Genomic DNA, 26,443 nt, shown 5'->3' with positions numbered 1-26,443 from the left:
ATGTACGCGTTGGTATTTTGTTATTGTGATCTGTTAAATTAATCGTAGAATGTTATTATATTTATTAAAAATTTTGAATTTCATTATGTGCTTAATAATATATTGATTTAACATCTGCAATATCTATAATGTACAATAACGAGTTTATTAGAAGGTGCAATATGTATATGTATGTGCAATTAAATCTCAGATCACTTCAAAGAGCACCTAAGTTATTATAATGTATGTACACGTTAACTTATTACTAGATCTGTAGTACCATATGGATTGTGATAATTTGTCATGAGTGGTTAATCATTTTTTCGATTCATTCGCAAAATATTCAACCCAAAAAAAAAATCGGTATTTTAACCATAAATTTGTATATTCGATAAGACACGTAATATCGTATGTTCATGTCGCATACAGAAAATTCAAAATTACACATAATACAAAGATTGTATACCGCAATTATACATCAATTTATTTTTGTTCAATCTCTCCCTTTCCAAGCTTCCGCCTCACAATATCGAGTTCTAGATATGCGAATAATCTCGATAAATCGTAGAATTTTCTTGCACGCAAGTGGAATAGAAAATTCCAGTAATTTTCTTCGAAGATAATTTGAAAAACTCCAGGAGATCAGAACGAACGCGAATCCTAATTGAACCGAGAGCAATTTCCCGCGGGAATTTATCGCAGGAATTCAAATATCCGAGCCGCTCGCATTCCCGCCAAAGCCCGCGGATTGGTCGCGACGTGAATCCTCCCCCCTCTTTGATTCTAACATTGGCGCCTACCGTCAAAACACCAACGGTACATCGGCGCTCGACTCGACACGCCACAGGGGCATTCGACTCTCCGTTTTCACCTGAAAGAAACGGCAGGTGAAGGTGGATGTCGCTGCGGTGTGAAGTATCGTTGTGTCTTCGTTGAGACGATCCGACAGTTTCCTCGCGAAAGAACGTTGTGCTCGAGGAAGGAATTCAAAATTAAAAAAAAAACAAAAAACGACGAAAGATGGGAAGTTCGCGCAAAGAGAGATGCTTGATAATAGTCGCACTCTTTGTGGCGTATCTTGAATTAGGTGAGTTAAACTACTCGTATTTCACCTACACATGTAACAAACGCTGGCGTGCCTGAATCACTCAACTTGTATGAATATAACTACCGTAGGGTACGTATTTCAACTGGGCGGGGCTTCGTTACAACTTTTATACTGACCAAGTTATTACTTGGATACGCGTTTGTACCGTACAACATGTTTATTTATAACATAATTCTTGTCAATTGTGCAAGTTAAGGCGTAAACTTGTGCAACATTCCATGGTGTATCTATTCAATGAAACATCGTTGCAAATTGAAACGCCTGAGAAGGAACGTGCAGAGCAGTTTGTAATCCCGAAAACTATCGGTCGTATCGGAAACTTTGCAAAAAAGTTAGTCGATCTTTTTCGCGAAGTATCAATATCCGTGTAATAATATTCGTGCAAGCATGGTTCTCCATGGAATTAATCCATCCGGGAATTGCGTTGAAGATTGTTTTCTATATTAAAAATTGACAAGCTATTCCGCTTGTTCGTAACAGGCATCTAATTACTCACGACGCGTACTTTTAACGCGTCTTGTACTCATGCTGTAAAATGTTATTTTCTCCCCCCGTGATGTGATTACGGAGTGGTTAAGCGGTCAAAGAGCAATGAATTACACCAATGAATCCACCGTCCGTCTTAGTTTAGGTGACGAATTCTACCGTACGCTTCACTTCGTCCAGAGTTCAGTATCATCGTACATTGTACTCTGGCAATGAATTACATATTAAAAATTGAAAAATAAATTTCGTTTCCCTTGCGTCTCATGTTTGAGTAACTACCGTAAATGGCGAAACACTTTCTTCGAGTTTCCATGTTCCATTCGTAGCGAAAAAATGTGCGTAGGTACGGAGTACTTGACTACACGGTCAGCAATTATCGCCACATAATTTAATTCCTGACTTGTATACTCGAAAATATTTTCCGATATGTATGTACGTGCATAATTGGTATATAAACGAGCAAACCATTTACTATGCGGTATAAGCCCTCGTCACAGTTGGGGATGGGAAGAGATCGTTTTTGCGGTAATTACATTTCAGCTGGAGCGCAAGAGGGTTAATTGGTTTTGAATGCCGAATACCGATGGGACCGGGCTGGGATTTAACGAAGATAGCTATACAGGGCCATGTAGCCTATATGGGCGATTATAATTTAATATCCGTATTCCACGTTCTGCTACGCGAGTCAATCTCGATCGCAATTATTGGTTTATTATTACATCTACGTGCAAGAAATCCAATTCGCGGATACCCATCGTAATGAAGTTAGTAACATTATCGTAACGATTTATGCTAAGAATAAACATATAAACCGTTATTTCGCCACTTTGGAATTGTCTGAACTTCAGTAAACATTAATAAATCAAAAAATACTCGCATTTCGAAATCTTTGTTCCTTCGAAATCATTGTAAAATTGAGAAACTAGCGATATTTTTCCCCAATGTTTCGTTACGATAACGTTACTAACTTCAATCTCGTGGTTAGCCAAGAAATTTGAAAATCGAACGTTACACTTTTCTATTTTTTAATGAATGTCTCAATAGTATGGGAGAGAAATTAACAGCGTGCTAATTATCAAACACACCCACAACACTACGAATTTAGTCTGTGTTAATCCGGACAGCGCGGTCTGTATTGAACGAAAAGACAAGGGTCTTTGGTTTGGTGCCATCACTGTTATATGGTTTGAAAAATGTCCATAGACAAGATTAACATTTTCAGCCGTATGTAATTTGTTTGTGAAATACCTCCAAATTCCCAATTTAAATGTTAATCGAATTGGCGATTAAGTTATTCATACATTTTCCCATTAAGACGAGGATATCAGACTAGTAAATCATTCACAGCTCGTTGAACGTGATTATTAAAGGATATGCCCGCGGATACTCTAAACCGTAATTTCAGTTCATTATTATTTCGTCATTGATTATAATATTTATTTTTAATTTTATGTGACGTTATTCAGCGAACGCAATTGATTGCTATCAATGCCTGGGTACGGATTCGGGTCATCCCTTTCAGTGCAACGAGTTTCTGACGAGCGACATCGACATTCAACCAGAGCCATGCGATAATGTTTACGGTGCTCAATACTGCATCAAGCACATTGGACGATTCGAGGGTAAATCGAAAATGATCCTCGCATTGCACCAAAATAATCGGAACTAATTCCCCTGGTTAACATTAATTTATGACATCCAATAAACCGTACTAACACCAATTAATAATGCTTATAATACTAATAATAGTTAATGGTAGAACGGTAAAGTAATTTATAGAATAACAAACTAACGGGTACATTTCGACGGCACTATGGAAGATCGTGATATCTCAGATTGTGCCAGAAGAATGTGACATCAAATAACTGTTTGAATCGTTTTCTGATTTATTTAACTTTCACAATGAGGAACCAGAAACTTTCACATAAAATCGAACAAACAAATATTCTTCAATTCTAATGTGTCAATTACATTGGGTTTTTCAATTTATGAAATGAAGACAAAAATTATATACAATACGGAATTGGAATGATATTCACACAGATCCCTACACTGGGCTTACAGAATGGTCAGAAGCTTTCACGCGAAGTCGAATTCATTGTCAAGGATAAATAGATGAGAAAATGATTGAAACAGTTATTGAATCTATTGGAAATAAATGCTTCGTATAATTCACGCACCCAAAATTCCAGTGCCAAATCAATGAAAACTTTAACCTCGGTTAAGATGTCACGTTCTTCCATACTGCCAACGATATACGATTACACATACCACTGATGAACCCCACGAGGAAACGGCGAATGGCCCAGAAGTAAAATCTTCAAGGCTTTTAAAACTGTATTAATGTTATGAGGTTGAAGTTATTAACGTTACTTTAACGATACATGTTTAGGGAAATTGTTACTTCGCAGCCGCAGGATTATCTGAAATTCAGCTAGTAAATCATAACAAAGAAAACATGTTCGTATTTCGAAAATCCAACTCCTTGAAAGTAGTTCTAAAATTGTCCAACGATTTATTCCATGACGTTTCGTAACGTTAACGTTACTACCTTCGATATCACGTATTGTTAGGAATGTCTACGATTAGAAAAATGTTACTAACAACGTATACTCTTACTACCCAACACTGTGTACGGTCGTCGTTAACATCAGAAACTAACATGATCGTAGCACTTGTAATTTATACACTTGTGTATTACAATGGAATTACACCCGATCAGCTTACAACTGTCTTCCCCCATCGGAGACGTAGAGGCGACTGACGGCAAATTATCAAGTATCTGTTTATGTTTATAATTCGCCTCTATACCATCGATCATAAGCACCTACCTATACCTCTTCACTAACGGAAATTGAATTTTTGGTAACGATCAAGCCTTGGGTCTAGACTGCTATCAGTGCGCATCAGCTTCGGAATGGGAATGCATGGAGGGTGACTTGGTGAAAGAAGCTTTGCAGTTGAAAAATTGCAGTCACGTTTTCGAGGCCCGCTACTGCGTCAAGACCGTCGGACGATACGGAGGTCCTTCGAAAACAGTCTCTTTCCTCTTTGTTGCTTTCATTTCGTCTCGAGTTATCAGGTCGAACGCGGGACTCTGGCAAAATAAATCAGAGAACACGATTAAATTCAAGTTGGTCTATAAGAAGCGGCCTTATAACGAGAGATGATTCCGTTTCTTTGAAATTCCCCGTCCAAACTTTTCCTTGCCTGTGTTTTTTTTTCTGCTTTACCACCGTGACGAAATATGTCACGAAATCATTTTTCTCGTTATTCAGTGCATTTCGTTCATGTTATAAAAATGATTGTTTTACAAAGTAATTGACGCATGTGAGCTTGTCATTTCGGCATGTATCGAAAAAATTTTTGTACGCAAAACAGGAATGTAAAAATATGTGTGAAATATTGTTATTGTCTGAAATTCGAAATGTTAAGTGATGAAACTAATGGCATAACGATCGTTCAACAGGTGGAATTGGGACGAAGAGATATTGTTCGTCACTGGATCTGGGCAACTACTGCAATTACGTACAACAGCGTGGCGACACGCTCGAATATCGTACTTGCGTTTACACTTGTAGCGGTGACGGATGTAATCCGGCATCCCCCGCCGCATTACCGAGTATAATTTCTCTCTTAATTCCTAGTTTCATTGTCGGCTACGCGATGATATACAGGAGGTAATAATTCCGTTGTAAGTATATGTCTACAAAAGTCCGGAAGAACAAAATCGAGAAAAAATACAGAGTAAAATATTTTATAACGAAATATATGAATTTATCAATCGTGTAGATAAAATTTTCGAAAATTTCGAGGCATAAGAAATTAAAATTAAAATACACGTAGAATTCGACGATTGATAGTTAAACGCATTATATGACGAGCTGAATCTCAGGATGAAAAGATATTTTATACACTTCAAACTTATAAGTTGATAATGATAGTATATACCTTAATAACCGTTAATATAACTTCATGAGATGTATATTAGATGTATAATACACCAATGTACTGGAATTTGAATCGCTAGTAGATTTTATAATTATACTTGATATTTTTTTATACACGCTTCTGCGATGGGCAATATAATTTAATAATTTTATCGATAACGATAATGTATTGCTATTTTGATTCATTCATTTCTATGCATACATACAAAGAAGGAAAAAAATTGTTACTGCTTATATGAACGCAAGCTGTACTCTTTTCTAATGACAAACGTTATGTTAATATATTTTATATTCGAATTTTATTTAGTAAGTATATAATAATAATCTCTTGTCTAAGACGATGTATTATATAGGATTTAGAATATAGTTAGATTAGATGTGTGAGTCTCTAGATTTCGCAAGTCACAACGTTTTTTAAAAACGGAAATAACTGATTTATAATCCGTCCACTATTTATAATCATTTTATTCATACCCTATTTGATATTATTAATGAAATATCATATGCGTATCGATACGCACGAATTCGACCGAGAAATTTTATATAAGTTGTATTGAAAATACGTATGGAACTGCGTAAAAATTCAGAGATGTATTTTCTGTTTTCTTTATTGAATTACAGGCTAAATTAGAAAAAATTCTCTGCTTACATTGCTTATAATAAGTACAAATAGTGAACATTTATATAATATACATTATAGTATAGCTACATACATAATTGCCAAAATTCATTTCCCGTACGTAATAAGTACATAGTACATAATATTGTACGATATAATATCTAATTTTTGTGCATGTTCTTTCCTAGTTTTCTACGCAAAATATTTATGCATACTATCTTTGGCATATGTAAGGCAATCTTGTTAAGCAAAAACAGTAAATCATACTTCGCAAAGTATTGTTTTATCAAACATATTATTTTTTTTCTTCCGGAAACTTTCCTTGTCTGAGAAAATAGCTGCGTCCTAGTTATAATTTCGTCAAACTGTTTCTCCACTCAATCGTTTCCCGTTTCTTTTTTCTTCTTCTTATTTTGTTACCTTACAAAACTCCCAAATTTTACATCTTACACTCAGCTTTGCCGAACGCTGATTTTGTCAAGCATACAAGACATACGCCGAGATAGGTTACAATTTTGTGTTCTAAGTAATACATTCGCGGTACAAATTAAACACGATCATTGAATGACCAAAATTAATCTTAAGGCTATAGCTAATCATTTAGTAATACAACGCACATCTAACATCAAATAAAGTATACGTGCAGATAGCATTATATTCTGCTTAAAAAAAAAATATTAAAAAAAAATATTACTAATGTTAATAATAAACGTTTCGTTTGTATTGAGAAAAAAATTAAAAATTTGTCAGTTCTGTCAATCGTGTATCTGAATTTTTAAACTTATACTCTGATGATTATAATAGGCACTTATGATTATATAATTTTGTTCGCAAGAATCTACTGTACTTTTGCAAAATGTATTTATTATTGTAATCAAATTAAAACGTTATTATGAGAATTTTATATTTTCGGCTACGCGAATTGAACTTGGAGAAAACCTTTTCTTGCATTCGTAATATTCTGACACACATTTCTATTAAGTTCAGAAAAAGCTGTGAGAAAAATTCGAAGAAAATCATTGAAGGCAAAGTTTGAACCCAGTTTTGGCAAAGGCACGATATAAATAGATTATACGGATATTGCATAAATAGCAAAAGCTGTAGACTATTTGACTAATAGTGCTAGGAAAATTTTTCACATCATTGATGGCTCCTATTTTCAAAAGTTTGTACCAATTGATTAAAATATTTCATTTTCAAAGGTATATCTATGTACTGTATGTATTTTAGTAATTATGATATATAATTACAAATTCATCACTAGTTTGCTCTATTTAATAGGCATATTTTCATTAACAGTTTCATATTGATTGCTTGTTCAACGTATAATATTAAAATGGTCAATACAAGTTCATAAGTCAAATTTCACGACAAATATCCATCCAACTGTAATACTGAATAGCTTACATAGGCATATGTATTTAGATATGATTCAAAATGATTCAAATTCAAGATCATTTCCACACATTCGTTTATTCAAAGTTCGAACAGCTGGGAAATGATTGAATTCATCTATGAAAAGGCAATTTTTATAGAGACTGTGCGATTAAATAGCACATGTTTTGAAAAACTAAGAGTATGTTCAGTATTCCAAGTATCATACGACAACGCCAACGTTTAAAAGTGAATTTGAAGAAAAAAAAAAAAAATTGCAATTTATTGTATGGAATTAAAGGAGAATCACAAGTTTTACGTAACACAAACTTATGGTGATTTTTCACTCGAAATGGCCACGTACACGACACCTTTTAGCGACAAGCATTAATTAGGAACAGAAGTACTTTGCTACTCAACCACTGTTAATGATAATCCTGTTCAATGATTTTGTAATTTGATTACTTGTTCTTCGAGCTCCTTGATCCTCAGCTGACTGTTGGCCAACTGTCGTCTTACTAATCTCAGTTCATCGGTTTGTCGAGCAAACGCAGCTCTCAACTCGGATTCATTGATTGGAGGTTCCGTGATGCCGATTGTTTTGTTGTCGTTCAATGAAGAAGCCATAATATTGTTCTATAATTACACAAATTCCATTATCAGTGTGTATCCCAATCTGACTTGTTGTTAGAAGCTCGAGTGCCATTTGAATTCTCTCTTTTGAATTATATTTTTTCCCCTAATCACAAATAGTGTAACATCTATGTACAACAATGTACAAACAGTATACATTGCAGCGATAAAATTTATTGAGTGATCAAAGTATACGCGGTTGAAAAGCATTACACTAATATACTATATGTTAGTTAAAAAGCTACAAGTGAAATATTATTATTTAATTTCCACCGAAGATGGAGACGTCATACTGGCCAAACGTTGCAATTGGTAGTAACATACAAAAGTACCCTCACCAGAGAATGAATGAATGAAGTAGCCAAAACAAATAGTAAATAAAACATCGGACCAAAAAATAAAGACACGTGAACGTACCTTTCGGTAATAATTAGTTACACTTCCAAACTTGTTCACGAGCTCATGGAATTCAGTACTACATCTCGTTGGCTTGGTGTGGACCATGCAAAGTGTTAGTGTGTTAGGTATACCGTTGATAGTATTTTCTTATTCTACTACCATACTCTCGGCGAAAAATAAGGATTTTACATTCAGCTTTCGAAATACTTTTGAAAGAAAACGTAAACTCGGCTTGCATTGTGAAAAACAAAAAGAAAAAGAAAATGAATCATCTGATGTATTACTTTGTTACTATTCCAAAGGTCAGAAGATGATCGACTAAAATGTTTTCAGAATAGCAAAAAGCGTTTCGATCGTCAAAATAATGTATACTTGTGTTACATTTGGAATAGTAAATTTACTGTGTTAGGTAACATTACATTACGCACATCAACGTCAGAACATTCTAACCACTCGAGATAAATTAAACAAATTTTTTAACAACACTGCGTTCTCTACCGTCACATTATAATATTGTAATACTCTTATTATTATTCTGGTTAAAGTTTGTCCCAACTTAAGTATTTAGCAAATCAATTACAACAAAAACAAAACTAATGACAGTAACATACAACTGAATATGTAACAACCGATTAAGAATACGTTTTCACTCACCTGCACTGTAACATTGCCGAATTTTTGCTGCAGCTGATGGATTTTTGTACTTTGATTGCAAGAAGTCTTTTGACTCTTTTCCGACATATCGTGCAACTCGACAGGTCTGTAATCTGGGACTGTCTCAGTAGACAGAAAGGCAAACTTTTTTTTAGTGTTCAAGTCGGTTGCCGCAGGCCCTTGATTCGGTTTATATGCCCGAGGTTTATGGGTTGTGATGCTACCGCCTATTAAAAATTAAATCAACAAATAGGTGACACAGTTTAACGATAATTATGTCAACTGTTAGTACGCAACTATTTTTTTGATTTTATTTGGTAAAAGTACGAAGTTACTTGTAAGATGACTCACAAGGGGTGCATAGACTTGAAAAAGATCAGAGCCCACCTTACTACATAAATATTGTGTCGTAACATCTGTTCGCACTGTACAAGAGCGAATGCCTTACCTGTTTTTAAAGAAATCAGATTTGGAGCACTGTTCATTCCGCTAATCCAATCTTTAGCCGACAAAGCAGGCGTAGTACTAATAGTGTCCGGGTATAAGTCTTCTTGGAACTGATCGCTCTGAAGATTAAGATAGTGAGAATGTAATGATAGTTGATTGTTACATTCAGCATAAATTTATAGCAATGATATAATGAAAAAAATGCTAATCTTACCTTCCGGGGAACTATCATAGATATAGGTTCGCACATCCCTCGAGTGGCGTGTAGTTTATAAAATCTGAAAACCTCACACAGAGAGGTGGTCACGCCTCTCTTTGGCATCAGCCCCAACCCCCTTTGAGGATTGCCAGATATAAACTGGCTCAGAAAATGTAGCCAAGGTGCCTCGTTTGCAACCTCATAATATCTGATGTTTCCATCACCCTGCGAGATTCACACCATTGTAATGTTCATATAAAATATACGTTGGAGAATAACTCGATTATTGTTAAACGTAAATCGATGCCGTGAAAAAATAATGGTTGTGGAATTTATTGCGCTCTTGTCAAGACCTGACACGCCAAACATGGTAATCACCTTTCCAGCTAGATACACCATGTTTGTATCATGGTCATAAAAGGGAAATACTACGCCGCTCGAAGAATCGATTGACTCGCAAGCCAGAGGACTCGACAAATCGTGTTGACTCCAAATAGCATATTGCCTGTCGGAGTGTCTGCTGAATCCAGTGGTCAGGAGGCGTCCGGAATTACCGAGGAACACGACTTTGCTTGCTTTTGTTCCAGCATGGCATACACCTTCCTGAAATAAATGTACAAGTAGATAATCTGCATTCTGAAAGCCGTCGTTAGATCGATTCTAAGTAGATATATTTTACATACCGAAACTACTATCCCAGACCTCGGTTCGAAGACTCTCAATTTTTTATCTTTACAAGTCGTTGCCAATAGACTGCCATCCCTGTTCAATGACATGCTGTAAATCACGTCAGGATGTCTGTCTATTATATTAACAGCTTCGCCACTATTGATGTCCCATACTATTATGAGATGGTCAAATCCAGCGCTGAATAATACATTTTCAGCCACTGGGTGCCACTCGATGTACGCCACGCGACGCTTGTGACCTTGCAGCTCGACGAGCCAGTCTGTCAGATTTCTGCCGAGGCCTCCATCCGGTATGTGCCACAACTTGATCTGGGAAGCATTTTGAACGAATTGGTCAGGAACACAGGTTGATCAAGGAGGAAGATTCTTGGAAGAGAAGCTGCGTCAATTTTAAGCTAAAGTACTCACCGTGCAATCGTCGGAGCACGACGCGATCACGTTGTCGTTGAACGGATTCCATTTGATGTCTAGTACTGGACCAGTGTGCCCGGTAACTCTGCTTGCATTAAAATCTAGTCGACCAGTCTGTAGAGTATTTGATTTGCATTATATTTGAAATATGATTTGCAGAGGATTGTCTTTTACTAGTACAGACTAATCGACATCATTTTGACTGTTTCTGTTGTTTAGAGAACAATACCAGTTATCCATTTTTGCAGATTTATTCACGTTGAACACGGTTCCACAGGTAAAAATTCTCCTTGGCATGACGATTAGAGAAAAAAAAATGGATGACGAATAATATAGTGTTGCTCCGAGATAAAATGTGTCGAAAGGTATGATTCTGTGTACAGATTCAGTCAAAGCTTCTGTCTGGTAAAGTGTGTAGTTGAGATTCAAGTACAATGATGATATTGAGGAGAGTAAACAATGGAAAACAAAACGAAATGAAAGTATAACGAAAAGAAAGAATGAAGCTATGTTTAGTGATATGGTTGTTAAAAAAAAAAAGGTTGGTTGTCAATTTATACCACGCAAGTGTTAATTAGCATGAAATATTGTGTAAAAGGCTTCAGTGAAAGTAGAATTCTTTCACGTATTTCGTGAAGCGAGTAAAATAATAGGTGCATGCTTCAGGAAGAGATGTTGTACTGTTTAAAAAGTTCTGGACAGTCTAATTTCATACAACTTTCAAAAATTGGAGTACATCGGCCTTGTTTTAACTTTTTTTTCCGAATAATCCTTAAAGTATTATTTTCGTGAAAAAAATATTTGAAGAGTATAATAAAGAGTTTTGGAAATTTGTACATTTAGAGGTGAGATCAGAAAATATTCTCGCCTTTCCCAAAAACTTAGTCTAGATGATTTCAATCTTCAGATCGAATATCAAAATTTATTGATCTTACGTTGTCGAGAGGCAAAACAAGAAAAGCCCCGCCGCCGGCAACTTCTGTAACGATAGCGAGAAACTTCGGATTCACTGCGCAAAACTGCGAGTCGTGGGCATTTTTAGTTATCTTGACATTGTCGTAACATTTTTCCCTCTTGGCCGGCACTCCGTAAACGTGTCGAAATTTACTACTCCGAACTCCTCGAAACCAGGCCTGTAAATCGGATAGAATTAAATACATAAGATATTCAAAACAAGCTAGACAATAACGTGATCATGGATACGTGTTTGATAGTTTAAACAACATTGTTGCTCATCGTAATGCGTTGAACTTTGCCTCAAATTAATTGGCCAATCAAACACGTAAGCAATAAATCGGTCACTCTGATCGTCAGTGTGAATACTGTGAAGTTGAATTGAAATTTCGGAACGTACATAAATATGTATGTAATATATAAATAAATAAATAAATTTCTACACGCGTGCTCAGAGTGCAGAAAAATTATGTGAATTTGAAATGATGAAAATAAATAGATAAATAACATATCGCAACCAATTATGCAGCGACTTGAGCTTATAACGAAAAAAAAAGTAACTGTACTTTCTACACGAGATATTCAACCGCACAATCATTTTTTATCATCTATAGCCATAAAACATCAACAAGACTCTTTATTACCTAATTAATTTTCTCTCCTGAAACGATCGGGTGCCAATTAGATACTGTCATTCATCAATATTCAAATATTACGGTACTCGTAATTTACGTAATTTTTCGGTCAAATAATCGATTTCTTTATTCATTTATTATACACTCTTATGTATAGGTATAGGTATGCATACACCCACATATCACGGCAAGAGATCGTTACATTACGTCATCGACCAACAATAAAATTCACTCTGACACGCTACGTGTTTGAAATAATGAATATGAGATTATAAAAACTTTCAGGAAACTGAAGTATACATTTTTTATTCGCTCTTTGAATAAATTGCGTCTTTTTCTGAATCTGTGATGAATATGCAGGTCAAACCCATTGTAAGAGAAATATCACAAATTTAGCGATGTTCTCAAGGATATGATTATTTGTACATCTTGGTTAAGAAAAAAAAAAAAAAAAAAAAAAAAAAATAGAAAGAAGAAGAATCAAACAAAAATGCCGTTCAGGATTATTTAAAATTGTCTCTTTGTTCATCATCTCCTCTCTCGCAATATTGTCCAGGATATCGAACAACTAGTAATCGATAAGGATCAATTGACAATTAGAAGAATAACTGTATCTTACGTGTATAAAAAATTAGTGTAATACTATAAAAAAATAAATGCTATAATATCAATTGCACTGCAACTATTTCTCACCTGTTTGTCTTTGGTCATGTTTGGCAAATTGTCTGCAACACTTTAGTCGAGTGTGGCAATAGCGAACATTCGTGATAATTTATTCATTTGTACACAGAAGAACAGGATGCGGGAGTAGAAGATAGGCGACGAACGACGATTCCATGCAACATCAACTCAATGCGCTTTTTAATTCTCTCGAATACGGGTTTTTTTTTTTGTTTTTTGCTCGATTTTTTACTGCATGAAACAGAAAAATAAAAACAAACTACTGAAGAACTACAAACACATAAAATCATATAAAGGTACCAATAAAAATCACATGTTTACCATTATATTATACTTTCAATAATACATACAACTATATACTTAATATGTATACGTAGACATCGGAAGAAAAGTTCTACAGAAACAATGACCACAATTATCGTTTGTCTGGTAGTGATTATCACTTGATAACTTTACGATTTTTATATTAACTTTCGATTGTTACAAGGAACAATAGGCAGAATAAATGTAAAAGCGAAACAATTAAATTAGGCAGGACCGCATCGAGGAAGTCATTAATTTAGCTAACAATAAGTTTGAAACTGACGATGAGCCAATTTTCGAATTGAAAGTAATGAAGATATCAAACGTTTCGCGCCGCAAATGCAATTCATCCAATGGAGCTTGATTTCTCATCTCAATCGGCTAAATCGTTCCGCAAATTTAAATCTGTGCAACGCGGAAAAATTCTATAAAAATTTGTGTAACCATTGATCGATGCAGGCAAGAGGTCGAATGGCCAATTTCAGAATTCTTCAAAACATTCATCATTGCCATAAATAGTATTCTCTGCTCAGTTCGGCAGACGATAATTGTAGTCACATATACCAAAGTAAGATGAAAAAAATAAGTGATTAAAATCATCAATTTAAGGTACATCCACCTTAAAGTTAAAAAAACAACGGTTTGCACGTAACACTTACACGCTATACAAGGTACATAAATAAAGGAAATTAGATAAGCAGAGAAATTCTTTAAATTGCCTCTTATCATAATGATAGCAAGGCATTGCAGATAAGACTGTAAAAATCTGCAGCAGTTTGGTTAAAGTCGACTGTCACTTCCCAAAATCCCAATCAAACAAACTGATATGAGGTATACCTTAATGGTGTTGCAACAATTCTACATGGGGATATATGGGAAGATATATAACTTAATGGACGAGAATCTGAGACGAACCGAATCAATATTTTCCCTGAAACAGTTTCGAGCAGCTGTTTCTTCGATCACTCGATTCGACGATCCGCGTTTAGAAGAGCGAATTAATTAGCCATATCCTCAGCGAGAAATTTGCCTGGAAGTTTCATTCACGCTATTTGTTGTAATACTTTCTTTCTCGTTATATTATAACTCTGCGGTACGAGCAGAAGCTCGTGTATAATTAACCGTTAATTGTTATAAACCAGGATAAGACGCAAGGTTCGTTTATCGAATAATGTTTAATTATTTGTTAACGAATCGGCTAATTCGTTTATTTATTTACTTCTTGTTTATGTTAACGAGCTTGTCGCCGTTATGATGTGAAAAAAATTGGACGTTCACTTAACGATCGAAAAGATTCGCTCGCGACGAGTGCTAGACACTCACTGAATTTAGCCGAACGTTGATATTACATTACGAAAGAAGTCGACCACCTAGACGAGGTACAACACGTCTATGCACCTATACTCTGCTATCCAGGTGAGTCGCGATAGTGGGGAGAAAAGCGATTCATTTTCCATAAGGTGAAAACACAGTTAAATTTACTCATTCTTTCGTTCCGAGTGGCATTTGCCCTGAAATTTGGTTCATCGTTTATTTTACAACAATCTTATACGGCGTTTAATTTTTATATCATTGACTCTTATATTACGATTTCTCTACGATCCATTATTTTCACGTTTTTTTTTCGTGTGAAACGTATCCTCGGGAGACTATAGATACAAAAAGGAAGGAAGAAACTAACCGATGTTTAAAACGATAAAAATAAATAATGTTTTATTAAAGAGACAGGCTGTAAATCGATCTTAAGAAAGAAGCTCGTATACGCAATTTTATTGGGAATTGTTTTTATTATTATTATTTTTTCTTTGATTCTTCGTCGCTGGTAAAATTGAGCGTGAGTCGCCATTGTTGATCTAATAAATTATTGGTATGCGTCGGAACATCGATCGGATCACTGATTAATTTAGCGGTAAAAATAATGGAGTACAGGACCTCGTCTGGATTAGAATTAGGGAAAGGCACTGTCGGACGAAATTAAAGATCGCCACAGTCACGCATACGTACAACATCGGTGAAACTTCGTAACGCGTACGGAAAAAAATAACTGTGTCATTCGAAAACTTTGTTACAAGTAATGAAATATAATATCCGCAATTTCAGAGCTGCAAACTCGTAAGTTTATTTATTTATTTTTTTTTCTTGCTGTTACCAGGTTTTTCAGTCTCACGACGTTCGTAAAGAAATCTAATCACGAGTAGTGTATTTTCAAATGAATACCCCGATTTATCGGATATGAGAATACAGAATAATATCGATTGTTTTAAGGAGAACGAAGCGATCGAAGAGGTCATCAAGATGCGGAGGTGCGGTGCAGACTTCATCGGTCATGCATCGTACTCGCGTTTAAAATCAAAGTGTAAGGAGTGTAGCAGATCATGCCCGAGATCTGAGACCGTGCCAAATCTCGGGACCCCAAAACCCCAAAAGTTAAAGTCAACCGCAAATAGAGAAGCGCCGAGTACCGAGGCTTCTTCTTCGGTGATTCTATCCTGCGTAAAGTTTAACGATTCGAAAATTTATCGTAGCGAAGATGAATAGAACGGGATTGCGGCAAAATATCTGCAACTGTTACGCTGCCTTGTTATTGGAAAACATATTTTCTACAAAATTGTAAGACTAAATATATTGTAATTGGAGTGAAAATATTTATCGAAAAAATTGAGTATGGCAGCTTTTTTTCACCTACCAAATTACAATGATCTCAATCGCAATTAACGAGCATTCGAGTTATACAAATTAGAAATAGATAATCGACGAAAAACAGGACTGTCTTATCGTACGTTCAATACGTATACGCACTTAGCAAGAATTTATGCAACAATTTTCGTAGTTATGATGCATAGCTACGAATATATAGAATGGCTTCAAGTTCAATTTGCAAACAGATGATGGAACCTTCTTTTTAGCGTCTGCAAATTACGGCTGTAAAAATGGTAGAAAATAAGTCAAAATTAGAAATAACAAGCTAGCCGCATGATTAGAGTTTTAAAAAAATTCAAGTTGAGGAAGGACCGTGCACATCAGCTCAAGACAATTTGGTTTCACAAGTACACTCGTTAACATTCGAAAATATGCATAACTCGAGTAGGAAATATATCTATAACATAGATACATTATCTATCATCCTTATATAAAACTATTAGTTATTACATAATATTAATATTTAATAAATTTCATATTTTTCTTGATAATTCGGATGCCCCTCCAAACGATACAAGGAATTTCCCTTTTTCCCGTATATTTTTCGGAAAAATTGTTTCTCAAATTGTGAAATATATCAGAGTAAAAATAAAACTTGATTTCTCTGCAAAATTTTGCGATTGATAAATTTTACCTGATATTGTTTTCACTGCTAGATGAAGGACGTGAATTTGAATATCAAACTGCTGAATGTAACGTTTTCAAATGGTTGATTAATAAATATCTCACACAAATGGCAAATATACAATATTCGTACAAGATACACCGGATTTTTTTACCATACGCAATACAGGTGATTACATATTGATACACAATTTTCTCATACTTGTGTACTAGAGAAAAATATACATACAGTATGAGAACAGAACGAAGAATACAGTGAAGACAGTGAACGAGAGAACAGCAGCTAAGCATAATTTTGCGAAGAGTCGATAAAACTGCGTAGGCATGGTATGGATTAAAGTCTAATGTAAAGCTATGTATTATGTATACAGTACATAAACACGTTACGTCATTCACTGAATGGGAAACTTGCGCGCAAGTCGCCGTAATTCGAACATTCGTTATATTCACCTTACAATACCTCGGCTCATGCGGAGAAGTATGACCTTTTATATTGAACGAAACAACGGCGATGATACACCTACGATGATAGTAGAATACGATAAGGCATGGAAACAAGGCTGCAAAGACGAATACAAAACACTGCTAATTGAATATTCCGTTGTAACAGACAAGGCGGCGCGTCTCCGAAATACGTTATCTTTATTCCTCCCGATAATCGCTTCTAGAATTAGGCCTATTTGTCTAAGTTACACAGGATCTAGAGCGATTGATTGCGAATACTCGCAGATTCTTTCTCTGGGGAAATAATGTGGTTAAAAAATTATTGCAAGTCGCTTTTGGTTCGAGACGTGAAACCACAGTCTGCGGTATAACCGATCATCGAGTATTCCCGTACACGGAAATGATTCGCGATTGTATCCGGCGAAACGTGACGAAGAGATAAGAGGTCATCGACCTCTGCAACTCGCTGCTCGCCGTGGTAAAAGTCTTACGAGCTAGGGAGAAAGTTTTTTTATTAAAAAAATTCGTTGCATTTTTGACTCGACGCTACTAAATTTCTTAGTCGTCGTTGGGTTGGATTAAAACATCGATTTTTTCGTTCAACCGACCGTGTAAAATTGTACCAAAGCCGTCGGTGTTTATCCACGTTCCTCGTGAAACTTAAGTCGACATAGGCTATGAATGAAACTTTGTTCGCTTTTGTTTTCTTACAAAACAGAGTTTAAGGAAAATATTGACGTTGCGACTGACCAATAAATCTTTATATAAATTTGCCTACGGATCACATGCTTTTCTTTCAAAATATGTACATACCAGTGTAAACAGTTGATGACCAATTTAAACACTGCAAACGGAGCGGATAGGAAATCAGGTGTGAAAAAACTGTTTACACTTCTGAATTGGAAAATTACTTGGGAGAGATTAGAATTAAATGTAATCTAATGTGATACACATGCTTAAGCGAAAAACGCGGGAGCAAAGCAGAGATGTAACGGAAAATAATCGATCGGAAGGCTGTAAAATTATCTATAATCACGTAATTTGAATGACGGCAGTAAATTGTAATAGCAATAACTGAAATGCAAAGGAAAAATTTTTGTACTGTAGGGAAAATATTCTCACTCGTTCGCTAGGCTTATAACAGGCTCGAATGTCGATCGCGTTAGTGTTTGAAGGGTTGCGAGAATCTTCCTTTCCTTCGTGTTCTAGCATATCGCTTAGCTTCTCCTTAAACCGATGCATGTCTCGTATATTTTTTGAAATATTTCTTCCTATAAGAGAGGAAAGCCGGGTTTAATAAACAGCGTGGAACCGCTTAATTATATTGTATACTGGGTTTGACGTAAAGCTTCGTGACGTTAAATAATAACGGAGAGAATAAATTGTCCGTGTTGACACGCCGATGACTTCAATTGAAGTAATTAGCGTTCTCGCACGCCGGTTAGGCAATAAGTGTAATAAATGTATCGTGACAGTGTCGGAAAACCGAACAGTAAGAAGAAACAAGCATGCTTTGTTATCGATTTTTTATGTCTTCGCAAGTGGACAAGCGTCACTTGACACTTTACGCAACATGGGACGGTTGACATTTCCCTATAAGGATACAAGAAATTAAGAAATTGACACAAACCGTTGCTGATTCAACGTAAAATATTTTCATCGATGTATATAAATTTCCTATTTCAACATTCACGATATACAGTATTGATAACTTGCACTTCAACACGCGGGAGATGAGATAACTGCTGTTTAATCACGCTTGTTCATATAACCGTGGAAAAGAATTCGTACACAGATCCGCTAGTCGACTGTTATTCAGAGCTCAGTGCTTATATTTATTCATCCCTCGGTCATAGGCTATGCGGATTGAATAGATCACGATGCGCGTAACGAATTTTTACGCCGTTGTTGCAGCCACGCAACAAGATCTTTGGTGTCGATGGTGTTGCAGATCCAACGGATCACCCGTGACTGTGACCAGTTGTCAAAGCTCACTCGAATCATTTCAAATCCTGAAAACCCGCAAGTAATTTAAAAGATCAGGGAGTCTTCGACGAAATACATTTGTTGAAAACAGTAGCTTTCTTCAATTATTGTAATATTATTAAGAATAAAAATGGGCTCAGACTACGCGCACAGAAAATGGTGTCACTTGCGAAAGGTTTTGGAAAGATCCGGGCCGTTTTGCAGGCCCGACTTTGAACCCTCGCCGAACACTTTACAGTTTTTAAGCGAAAATTGCAAGTTATTAGTTATCGGAGCAGGAGGATTAGGCTGCGAACTTCTCAAAGATTTGGCGTTGATGGGATTCGGACAGATTCATTTAATCGATATGGATACTATTGAACTTTCCAACCTCAATAGGTAGATACCGTATGATAACCTATGAATATGTTTTTTTCCACAATTCTAAAATAACAAGCTATCATCTTTTCTTCGTTTATAATAGATTTCTTTCGTTTATCACAAACAGGCAGTTTTTGTTCCGTCAGAAAGATATCGGCGCCTCAAAGGCTGAGATTGCAGCAAAATTTATAAACACACGAATACCCGGGTGCCATGTCACACCTCACTTTTGTAAAATACAAGACAAAGATGAGGCGTTCTATCGACAATTTCACATCGTAATCTCAGGCCTGGACTCTATTGTTGCCAGACGATGGATTAACGGCATGTTGATATCTCTGTTAAATTACGAAGATGGAGAATTGGATCAGTCTAGTGTCATTCCAATGATAGATGGAGGTACGGAAGGATTTAAAGGAAATGCCAGGGTGATTTTGCCTGGCCTGACTGCCTGTATCGAGTGTACATTAGATCTTTATCCTCCACAGGTAAAGCTTTCCAAAACATGGATTGCTTCTCAAATATTATATGTCACTACTACATTTCATCCTATACTTCATTAAGATAACAGACATTTTTTCTTCCAACATTCAAGAAACTTTGAAGTCAGATTCCTTAAGACATGAAATCTGAAACAGGAATATGCTTGTTCAACAGGTTACATATCCGCTCTGCACAATAGCAAACACACCACGTTTACCCGAACACTGCATAGAGTACGTAAAAGTAATGCAATGGCCAAAAGAAAACCCATTTGATTGCCCTATCGACGGGGATGATCCGCAGCATATAAATTGGATCTATGAAAAATCAAACGAAAGGGCTGTTCAATTCAGTATTCAAGGCCTGACGTATAGACTAGTTCAAGGTGTTGTTAAAAATATTATTCCCGCCGTTGCATCTACCAATGCAGTTATTGCTGCGTCATGTAGTACAGAAGTATTCAAACTAGCAACCAGTTGTTGTTCATCGCTGAACAATTACATGGTAATTAATGAACAGATTCATACTTGTGTCATTCAGCTCCTAATACTCCATTTATGTAGCAAGATTCGAATATTTGCTCTCAACTTTCTTAGGTATTGAACGATTTGGACGGTATTTACACTTATACATATGAAGCTGAGAAGAAGGAAGATTGTCTAGCTTGCAGCCAGATCCCAAGAGAAATACAAATAAGCAATTCGACACTGAAGCTGAAAGATTTGCTAGCAATTTTATGCGAGAGGGTTGATCTGCAGATGAAAAATCCTGGTATAACTGCAAATGTCAATGGAAAAAACAAAACTCTTTACATGCAAACAGTAGCTAGTATCGAGGAGAAGACTAGAGAAAATTTGAACAGATCCCTTGTTGAATTGGGTTTAAGAAATGGATCTGAAATAATGGTGGCTGACAGTACAACGCCAAATACAGTTGTAATGAAACTAAAATTCTCAACTAGTACTACAGATATAGACATGCTATAGCTCTCATCAGATAGCTTTTGTGCACATGATAATCATGTGATAGGAGAAATATTATCTATACATTGAATCCTAAAATATTTATATGTAAATTGATTAAAAACCTTAAATTTTTGTAAAAAATGAAAAAAGAAATCACATTACACTTAGATTGCAGAGTAATTTTTGTTTACACTTACCAGATACCAGATATACGCGTATGTATATATACCTATATATTTTTTGTCTAAATTTATAAAATACTTTTATGGCACCCATTTTTGATAGATGTTTGAAAAATGAAAGAAAAATTAAAGGTAATAAGTACAAATACGGTTCTAAATTGTTGTATTTTTATCCTCACCCCGGTTTAGAGGTGGTAGATTTGTAGCAAACTTATCACCAACAAGTAATACAGAATAAAAATGATTGTTAATAAAAGTTAATAATAGGTGTAAATTGCTTGATTTATGATTCATTATCTTTAGTATTCTTACTGTCAACAGCATGTTCGGTGTTTACGATTGAAAATTTTTTGTTTCTACACGAAAATGAAAAATGACCATATACAATAATTGCTTGGTCAGGTAAAATACGCATCTAGCAAAACCTATATACTTTCATTCATTTGGATCAATATCCACTTGTCATATTATTTTATTTTATTCCGCTCATCACCAGGTTTGTTTGTTACTTTTTGTCTATTGTAGAATTTTTTGTATTTTTTTTTTTTGTTTGCTTGCCATACGGGCGAACCGCACTGTCCTTCCTGCACTTAACATTTCCCATCTCATTCCATTCATCCACTAGATTTGGTTGTACGAAAAAAAAAAAAAAGTACAGACATGATCAAACTCACTGCACAGTTTATTGATGGCAATTGACAAGATCCATCGATAAATTAGTGATGAAAATTTCTATTTCACTGGGCAATTCTTCCTGGCAACATTCTAGTGTCGAAGTACAAGAGATTCGGCTTTAAAAAAGTAGGATGTTTTTTTTTTTTTTATAGATTACTAATAGTAGTAAAATTTATTTGTGAGTCAAATTATCGAATAGTTAAACGTGTGGCCTGTAATTGTTAGTAACGAATTTTTGTAATTTTCCTTGAGAAGCAAAACTAAAAAAGTTTTCAAATGACAGGTATTGCAGGTTTCCGCATCCCTTCAAGCATAAATGTGACAAAGATCCATAGTTATGAATACAGAATGGCTTCAAGTTCAATTTGTAGTCAGATGAAGTAACTTTTTTTTCAACGTCTTCAAATTACGGCTCTAAGCATGTTAAAGAATAAACCAAAATTAGAAATGACAAGCTGACCACATGATTAGTTTTGAAAAAATTCAAGCTGAGGAAGGACCGTGCACATCAGCTCAAGACAATTTGGTTTCACAAGTACACTCGTTAACATCCGACAATATGCATAACTCGAGTAGAAAAAATATCTATAACATAGATACATTATCTATCATCCTTATATAAAACTATTAGTTATTACATAATATTAATATTTCATAAATTTCATATTTTTCTTGGTAATTCGGATGCCCCCCCAAACACTTGTTTACAGCGACAAGGAATTTTCTTTTTCTCGTCTATTTTTCGGAAAAATTGTTTCTCGAATTGTAAAAAAGAGCAGAGTAAAAATAAAACTTGATTTCTCTGCGAAATTTTACGATTAATAGATTTTGCATGACATTGTTTTCACTGCTAGATGAAGGACGTGAATTTGATGAATGTCAAACTGCTGGATTAAACGTTTTCAAACAATTAATTATTAATTATCCCATACAAATGGCAGAAATACATTCGTAGAAGATACACCGGGTTTTCTACCATACGAAATAAAGTATAGGAGATTACATATAGCATGACTAAAATTTGGTCAAAAATTGAATGTATTGAAATGAAGCTAAATGTGGGCAGCTAATTTTAGCGGAATGTCCAACTTCAAGCATGTGAGAAAGCTACGATGTTCCAACTAAATGTTATCAAGCTAAATGTAAAATCATAGGTAGGCATTGATAAACAGGAATAAATGCATGGGTGAAATGATACACGGTAAAGTAACACACGATACTTACACGCCTGCAGTGAAAATGCAAAATTAATATTAGATGAGTACCTCAATGATCTGTCAATCCATTTTTGATGATACGCAATATGTTGTAGTTAAAGAACAATAATAGCTTGGAATTTTTCAATGGATGAGAAGGTATAACGAATTTCTGGTATGTACGTCGGCAGTGTTCACATCCTATTATTAAAGGTGTTCCTAACAATTCGCTTTTTACATTTAGAATATGATTACTAGAAAGTGTCCAGTTTTACTTTTAGTAGTATTTGTTTCTTTAACTAAAATATGGGAGGAGGGTGCACGATTTCAGTAAGTCATGGATGTGAATAAAATTGACGTTAGGCCTTGGCATCCACTTCCATAGCCACTTCACCAACGGCTTTTTCGGCCTTCTTTTTCTTCTTCTTTGCAGACTTGGGATTCGCCGAAGAGTTCAAAAGAGACTGAAATAAATACGTACAGAATAAAATTACTTTTACGTTTATAACACAATTTAGAAAGGTTTAACTCTTGAAATAGTGAATCATTTTTTTAGTTATTTTGGAGAGACAAACAATAAATGTCACATAAGACTATGAGAATAGATTCTAATTAATTCAATTTCTATGGACCTTACCTTAAGCTCAGGGTCTTCAACGACACATTCGGAATGAAAAATCTCAAGATCACAAGGAATTCCCGTTATTTTGTGAGGTCCGTTCGGCATTAACAGCACTGTAAACTTGAATTGTGCTACATGCTCGGTTGGTTTTTCATACAAAACCTGAAATACATGGAACAAATTCAAGGCTTCTTTCTAGTTTCTCGGTCAATTGTTCTGTCACTCAGAGGATGACTCGAACAAACTGAAGACATTCTTCAAATGATTCATTAGGACGAATTTCTAAATACTAAGCGAAAAACTCATATGCAAGAAAATTCGTACCTGGAATGGTTCAATCAATCTGTGATTGACACATTCGACCACAGCCATCTTGGCTTTCTTCTCATCTTCAAAAGTGCGCAGGTTAAATGGCATGAGTCCGTGCTTGTGCGACAGTTCCGAATAAAACATACGAGAGGCTTTCAGTTTCAGCTGATAAGTTTCTTCCGTCTTTTTGTATATGGTTACTCTAGTATCTTGTTCCCGTCCAACTCCATCGCCTGTGCTTACCAATACATCCATTGCGTACACCTAAAATCATTGTGTAATATTGATTACTCATCAAAATGAAGTAATACAATTCGTTTGAAAATTAGTCTATCTTAAATTCAGCAAATTATGCTTAAAAAAAAATGAAATCACGGCTTGTCACAGGATCAGATAATAAAAATATTTAAAATCGCATATTAATATGCATTCAATTCGATGTAAGTAGGTTACATTGTTCTTTTTATTTATACCTCGTGTGTATCGAGAGTAAACTTTTCGTGTTCTTTCTTCTGAGCGTCATTTGGATTTTGAATAATCGTCTTCTCTCCGTCAATTTTGAATTGTTTTAGTTGATGGCTAAGCATCCCCTCAATAGGCTTGCATTTGTACGCCCCGCAAATTTTTTCCACTGTTCCTGTGATCGTATAGGTCTGGTTGCATGAGAAGAAAAGAAATTTTTTGAATTACTCAACGTTTGAAAATTGGATAAAAAAAGTTGCAATTTACAGAAAAAATCCGCCTACCTCAGTGCCTGGTTTAAGAAGTCGTAACGCAGCTTGCGAAGCATAGTGCGCAGCTAGCACTACGTCAGCCTTTCTACCAGTTACTTTATTTTCTGCCGAGGAACCAATTACAACGGTGTGTGCAACTACGGCTATGAAGCCATCTATGTGTGCACCAAGGTCTCTAAAATAAAAATATATAGCATACAAATACGTGAAGATGTTTTTTTGCTGGAACAGTACCGTTCACTCGAATATTGCTTTTCAACTGAGACTCACACTTTAACCATGTCGTCTGCTTTCAGAGTCAGATCAGGCTCACTCGGTACAGGTGAGAAATGGCAAATGCAATTGTTCACGGAAACGCAAGTGGGAAAAGCTATACCCTTCTTCAATTCCTTTTCCTTTTTGAAAGTTTTTCCAGTCTCTTCCGTCAACAGCTTATCTCCGTACTCGCATATCTCTCTAACAGATGCGCCAACGACACATTTTTCCAAGACCTGCTTCAGGACTCCTGCAGGATGAACAATGTAAATCAAATTATACAGCGATATGTTATGTATTGCTAAATTTTATCATGCAATTAGCCGTCTCAAATTGGAAAACGAACATGTTCTATGTATAAATGAAACTCATACTGCTATTCAAATAGGAATTTACTGGAACCACACATGCAGTGAATATGTTTAGTATCATAAAATTTTATTCAACGTAGTGAACACGCAGCCAAAACATCTTTCATTTCACTGCAAGTTAGATAAAAATCTCTCAAGTTCAAACGAATTACCCAAGCCGCTTGTAAGTAGTTCTGAGGGATTAAATTTCGGTACATGTGATGCCGAACATTTGAGAAATTTGATCCAGATATAGATGGGTAAACTATACTTTTGGTAAAATTAAAAAATCTGATCAATGCGGCTTGTGTGAAGGCAACTGGTACATGCGGTAAACAAAGTATTTATTTTTTTTAAGAATACCGAAATAGATTTCTTTGCAATAAACGTATATAAAACTCTATTTTAGTACGCAAAAAAGAGTAAAATTAGAATGTTGTCATTACGAAGTGAAGCCAGGCTTGGTGCATGATTTAGTTTGTATGGATAAAGCAAAGATATGAAATTATCATCCGGTTTACGTGTTAATCGAACCATCGATTTGGGGTACGAAAAAATAGCTGTGACATATCTAACTAATTAACTATTAATTGCGAAACGACGTAAAAAAGTTCATTAGGCACGACGCCAACCCACATGGCCAGGAGGCCCGGCATTGGCGCGCCACATTCCATATGGCCATCGGTAATTTTATTCGAAACTCAAGAGATTCTCGTTGTTACGGTGGATATTTTATGTTCATTAAAATCCTCATTTTATTCTGCTGTATTTTCTTACGGTTTACTATATCGCCGGCCATCTTATACTTGGTGACAACCAAGTCCTCGGCGATTGTCTTCTCAGCCTCCTCTTTGTCCGCCATGTCTTCTGCACACTGACCGGTCACGTGACACAATTGCTCTTGCTTTTCATTCAAGAATAGATGGCGCTCTGGAACAAAGACGCTCCCGGCGGAACCGGAAACGTGGCAACGGAAAATCCCTGACCCGGGAGTTGTGGGGGGAATTTAAAATTGTTTCGATCTAATTCCACGCAGC

At 35.6% G+C, this 26,443-nt stretch overlaps 4 protein-coding genes across 9 annotated transcripts; 2 read left to right on the top strand and 2 right to left on the bottom strand.

Annotated features, from left to right (window-relative positions):
• The first annotated feature begins 793 nt into the window (after positions 1-793).
• On the top strand, positions 794-7,046 carry LOC124188199 (U-scoloptoxin(05)-Sm1a). 2 transcript variants are annotated; one of them, XM_046580774.1, is made up of 4 exons: positions 794-1,066; positions 3,040-3,195; positions 4,451-4,597; positions 5,043-7,046. In XM_046580774.1, the coding sequence occupies exons 1-4, from the start codon at positions 1,000-1,002 to the stop codon at positions 5,255-5,257; spliced, it is 585 nt and encodes a 194-aa protein (XP_046436730.1). In that variant the 5' UTR covers positions 794-999; the 3' UTR covers positions 5,258-7,046. The 2 variants fall into 2 exon arrangements, with proteins under 2 accessions (XP_046436730.1, XP_046436729.1); XM_046580773.1 differs by lacking the exon at positions 4,451-4,597.
• On the bottom strand, positions 6,458-19,095 carry LOC124188188 (coronin-2B-like). 5 transcript variants are annotated; one of them, XM_046580749.1, is made up of 11 exons: positions 18,920-19,095; positions 18,412-18,560; positions 11,884-12,081; positions 10,946-11,062; positions 10,532-10,846; positions 10,227-10,451; positions 9,864-10,073; positions 9,651-9,768; positions 9,203-9,429; positions 8,567-8,638; positions 6,458-8,152 (listed from the first exon to the last, which is right to left on the bottom strand). In XM_046580749.1, exons 2-11 carry the CDS (start codon positions 18,529-18,531, stop codon positions 7,958-7,960), a joined length of 1,797 nt encoding a protein of 598 aa, XP_046436705.1. In that variant the 5' UTR covers positions 18,532-18,560; positions 18,920-19,095; the 3' UTR covers positions 6,458-7,957. The 5 variants fall into 5 exon arrangements, with proteins under 5 accessions (XP_046436705.1, XP_046436707.1, XP_046436709.1 ...); XM_046580751.1 differs by lacking the exon at positions 18,412-18,560 and adding an exon at positions 13,231-13,449; XM_046580753.1 differs by lacking the exon at positions 18,920-19,095 and adding an exon at positions 13,231-13,449 and having other exon boundaries at positions 18,412-18,549.
• A 119-nt stretch (positions 19,096-19,214) lies between these two features.
• On the top strand, positions 19,215-22,407 carry LOC124188192 (NEDD8-activating enzyme E1 catalytic subunit). Its single transcript, XM_046580759.1, has 4 exons — positions 19,215-19,653; positions 19,763-20,123; positions 20,293-20,622; positions 20,715-22,407. The coding sequence occupies exons 1-4, from the start codon at positions 19,406-19,408 to the stop codon at positions 21,102-21,104; spliced, it is 1,329 nt and encodes a 442-aa protein (XP_046436715.1). The 5' UTR covers positions 19,215-19,405; the 3' UTR covers positions 21,105-22,407.
• LOC124188193 (proliferation-associated protein 2G4) lies at positions 22,085-26,308 on the bottom strand. The gene is made up of 7 exons (XM_046580760.1): positions 26,184-26,308; positions 25,072-25,306; positions 24,814-24,976; positions 24,541-24,720; positions 24,083-24,331; positions 23,774-23,920; positions 22,085-23,600 (listed from the first exon to the last, which is right to left on the bottom strand). Exons 1-7 carry the CDS (start codon positions 26,266-26,268, stop codon positions 23,496-23,498), a joined length of 1,164 nt encoding a protein of 387 aa, XP_046436716.1. The 5' UTR covers positions 26,269-26,308; the 3' UTR covers positions 22,085-23,495.
• Between the last annotated feature and the right edge of the window lie 135 nt (positions 26,309-26,443).

The sequence above is a fragment of the Neodiprion fabricii genome, chromosome 1 (genome assembly GCF_021155785.1).
Source record: "Neodiprion fabricii isolate iyNeoFabr1 chromosome 1, iyNeoFabr1.1, whole genome shotgun sequence".
In the NCBI taxonomy this organism is placed as follows: domain Eukaryota; kingdom Metazoa; phylum Arthropoda; class Insecta; order Hymenoptera; family Diprionidae; genus Neodiprion; species Neodiprion fabricii.
The sequence above is the reverse complement of the archived record's forward strand: the minus strand, read 5'-3'. Positions and strand labels throughout refer to the sequence as shown.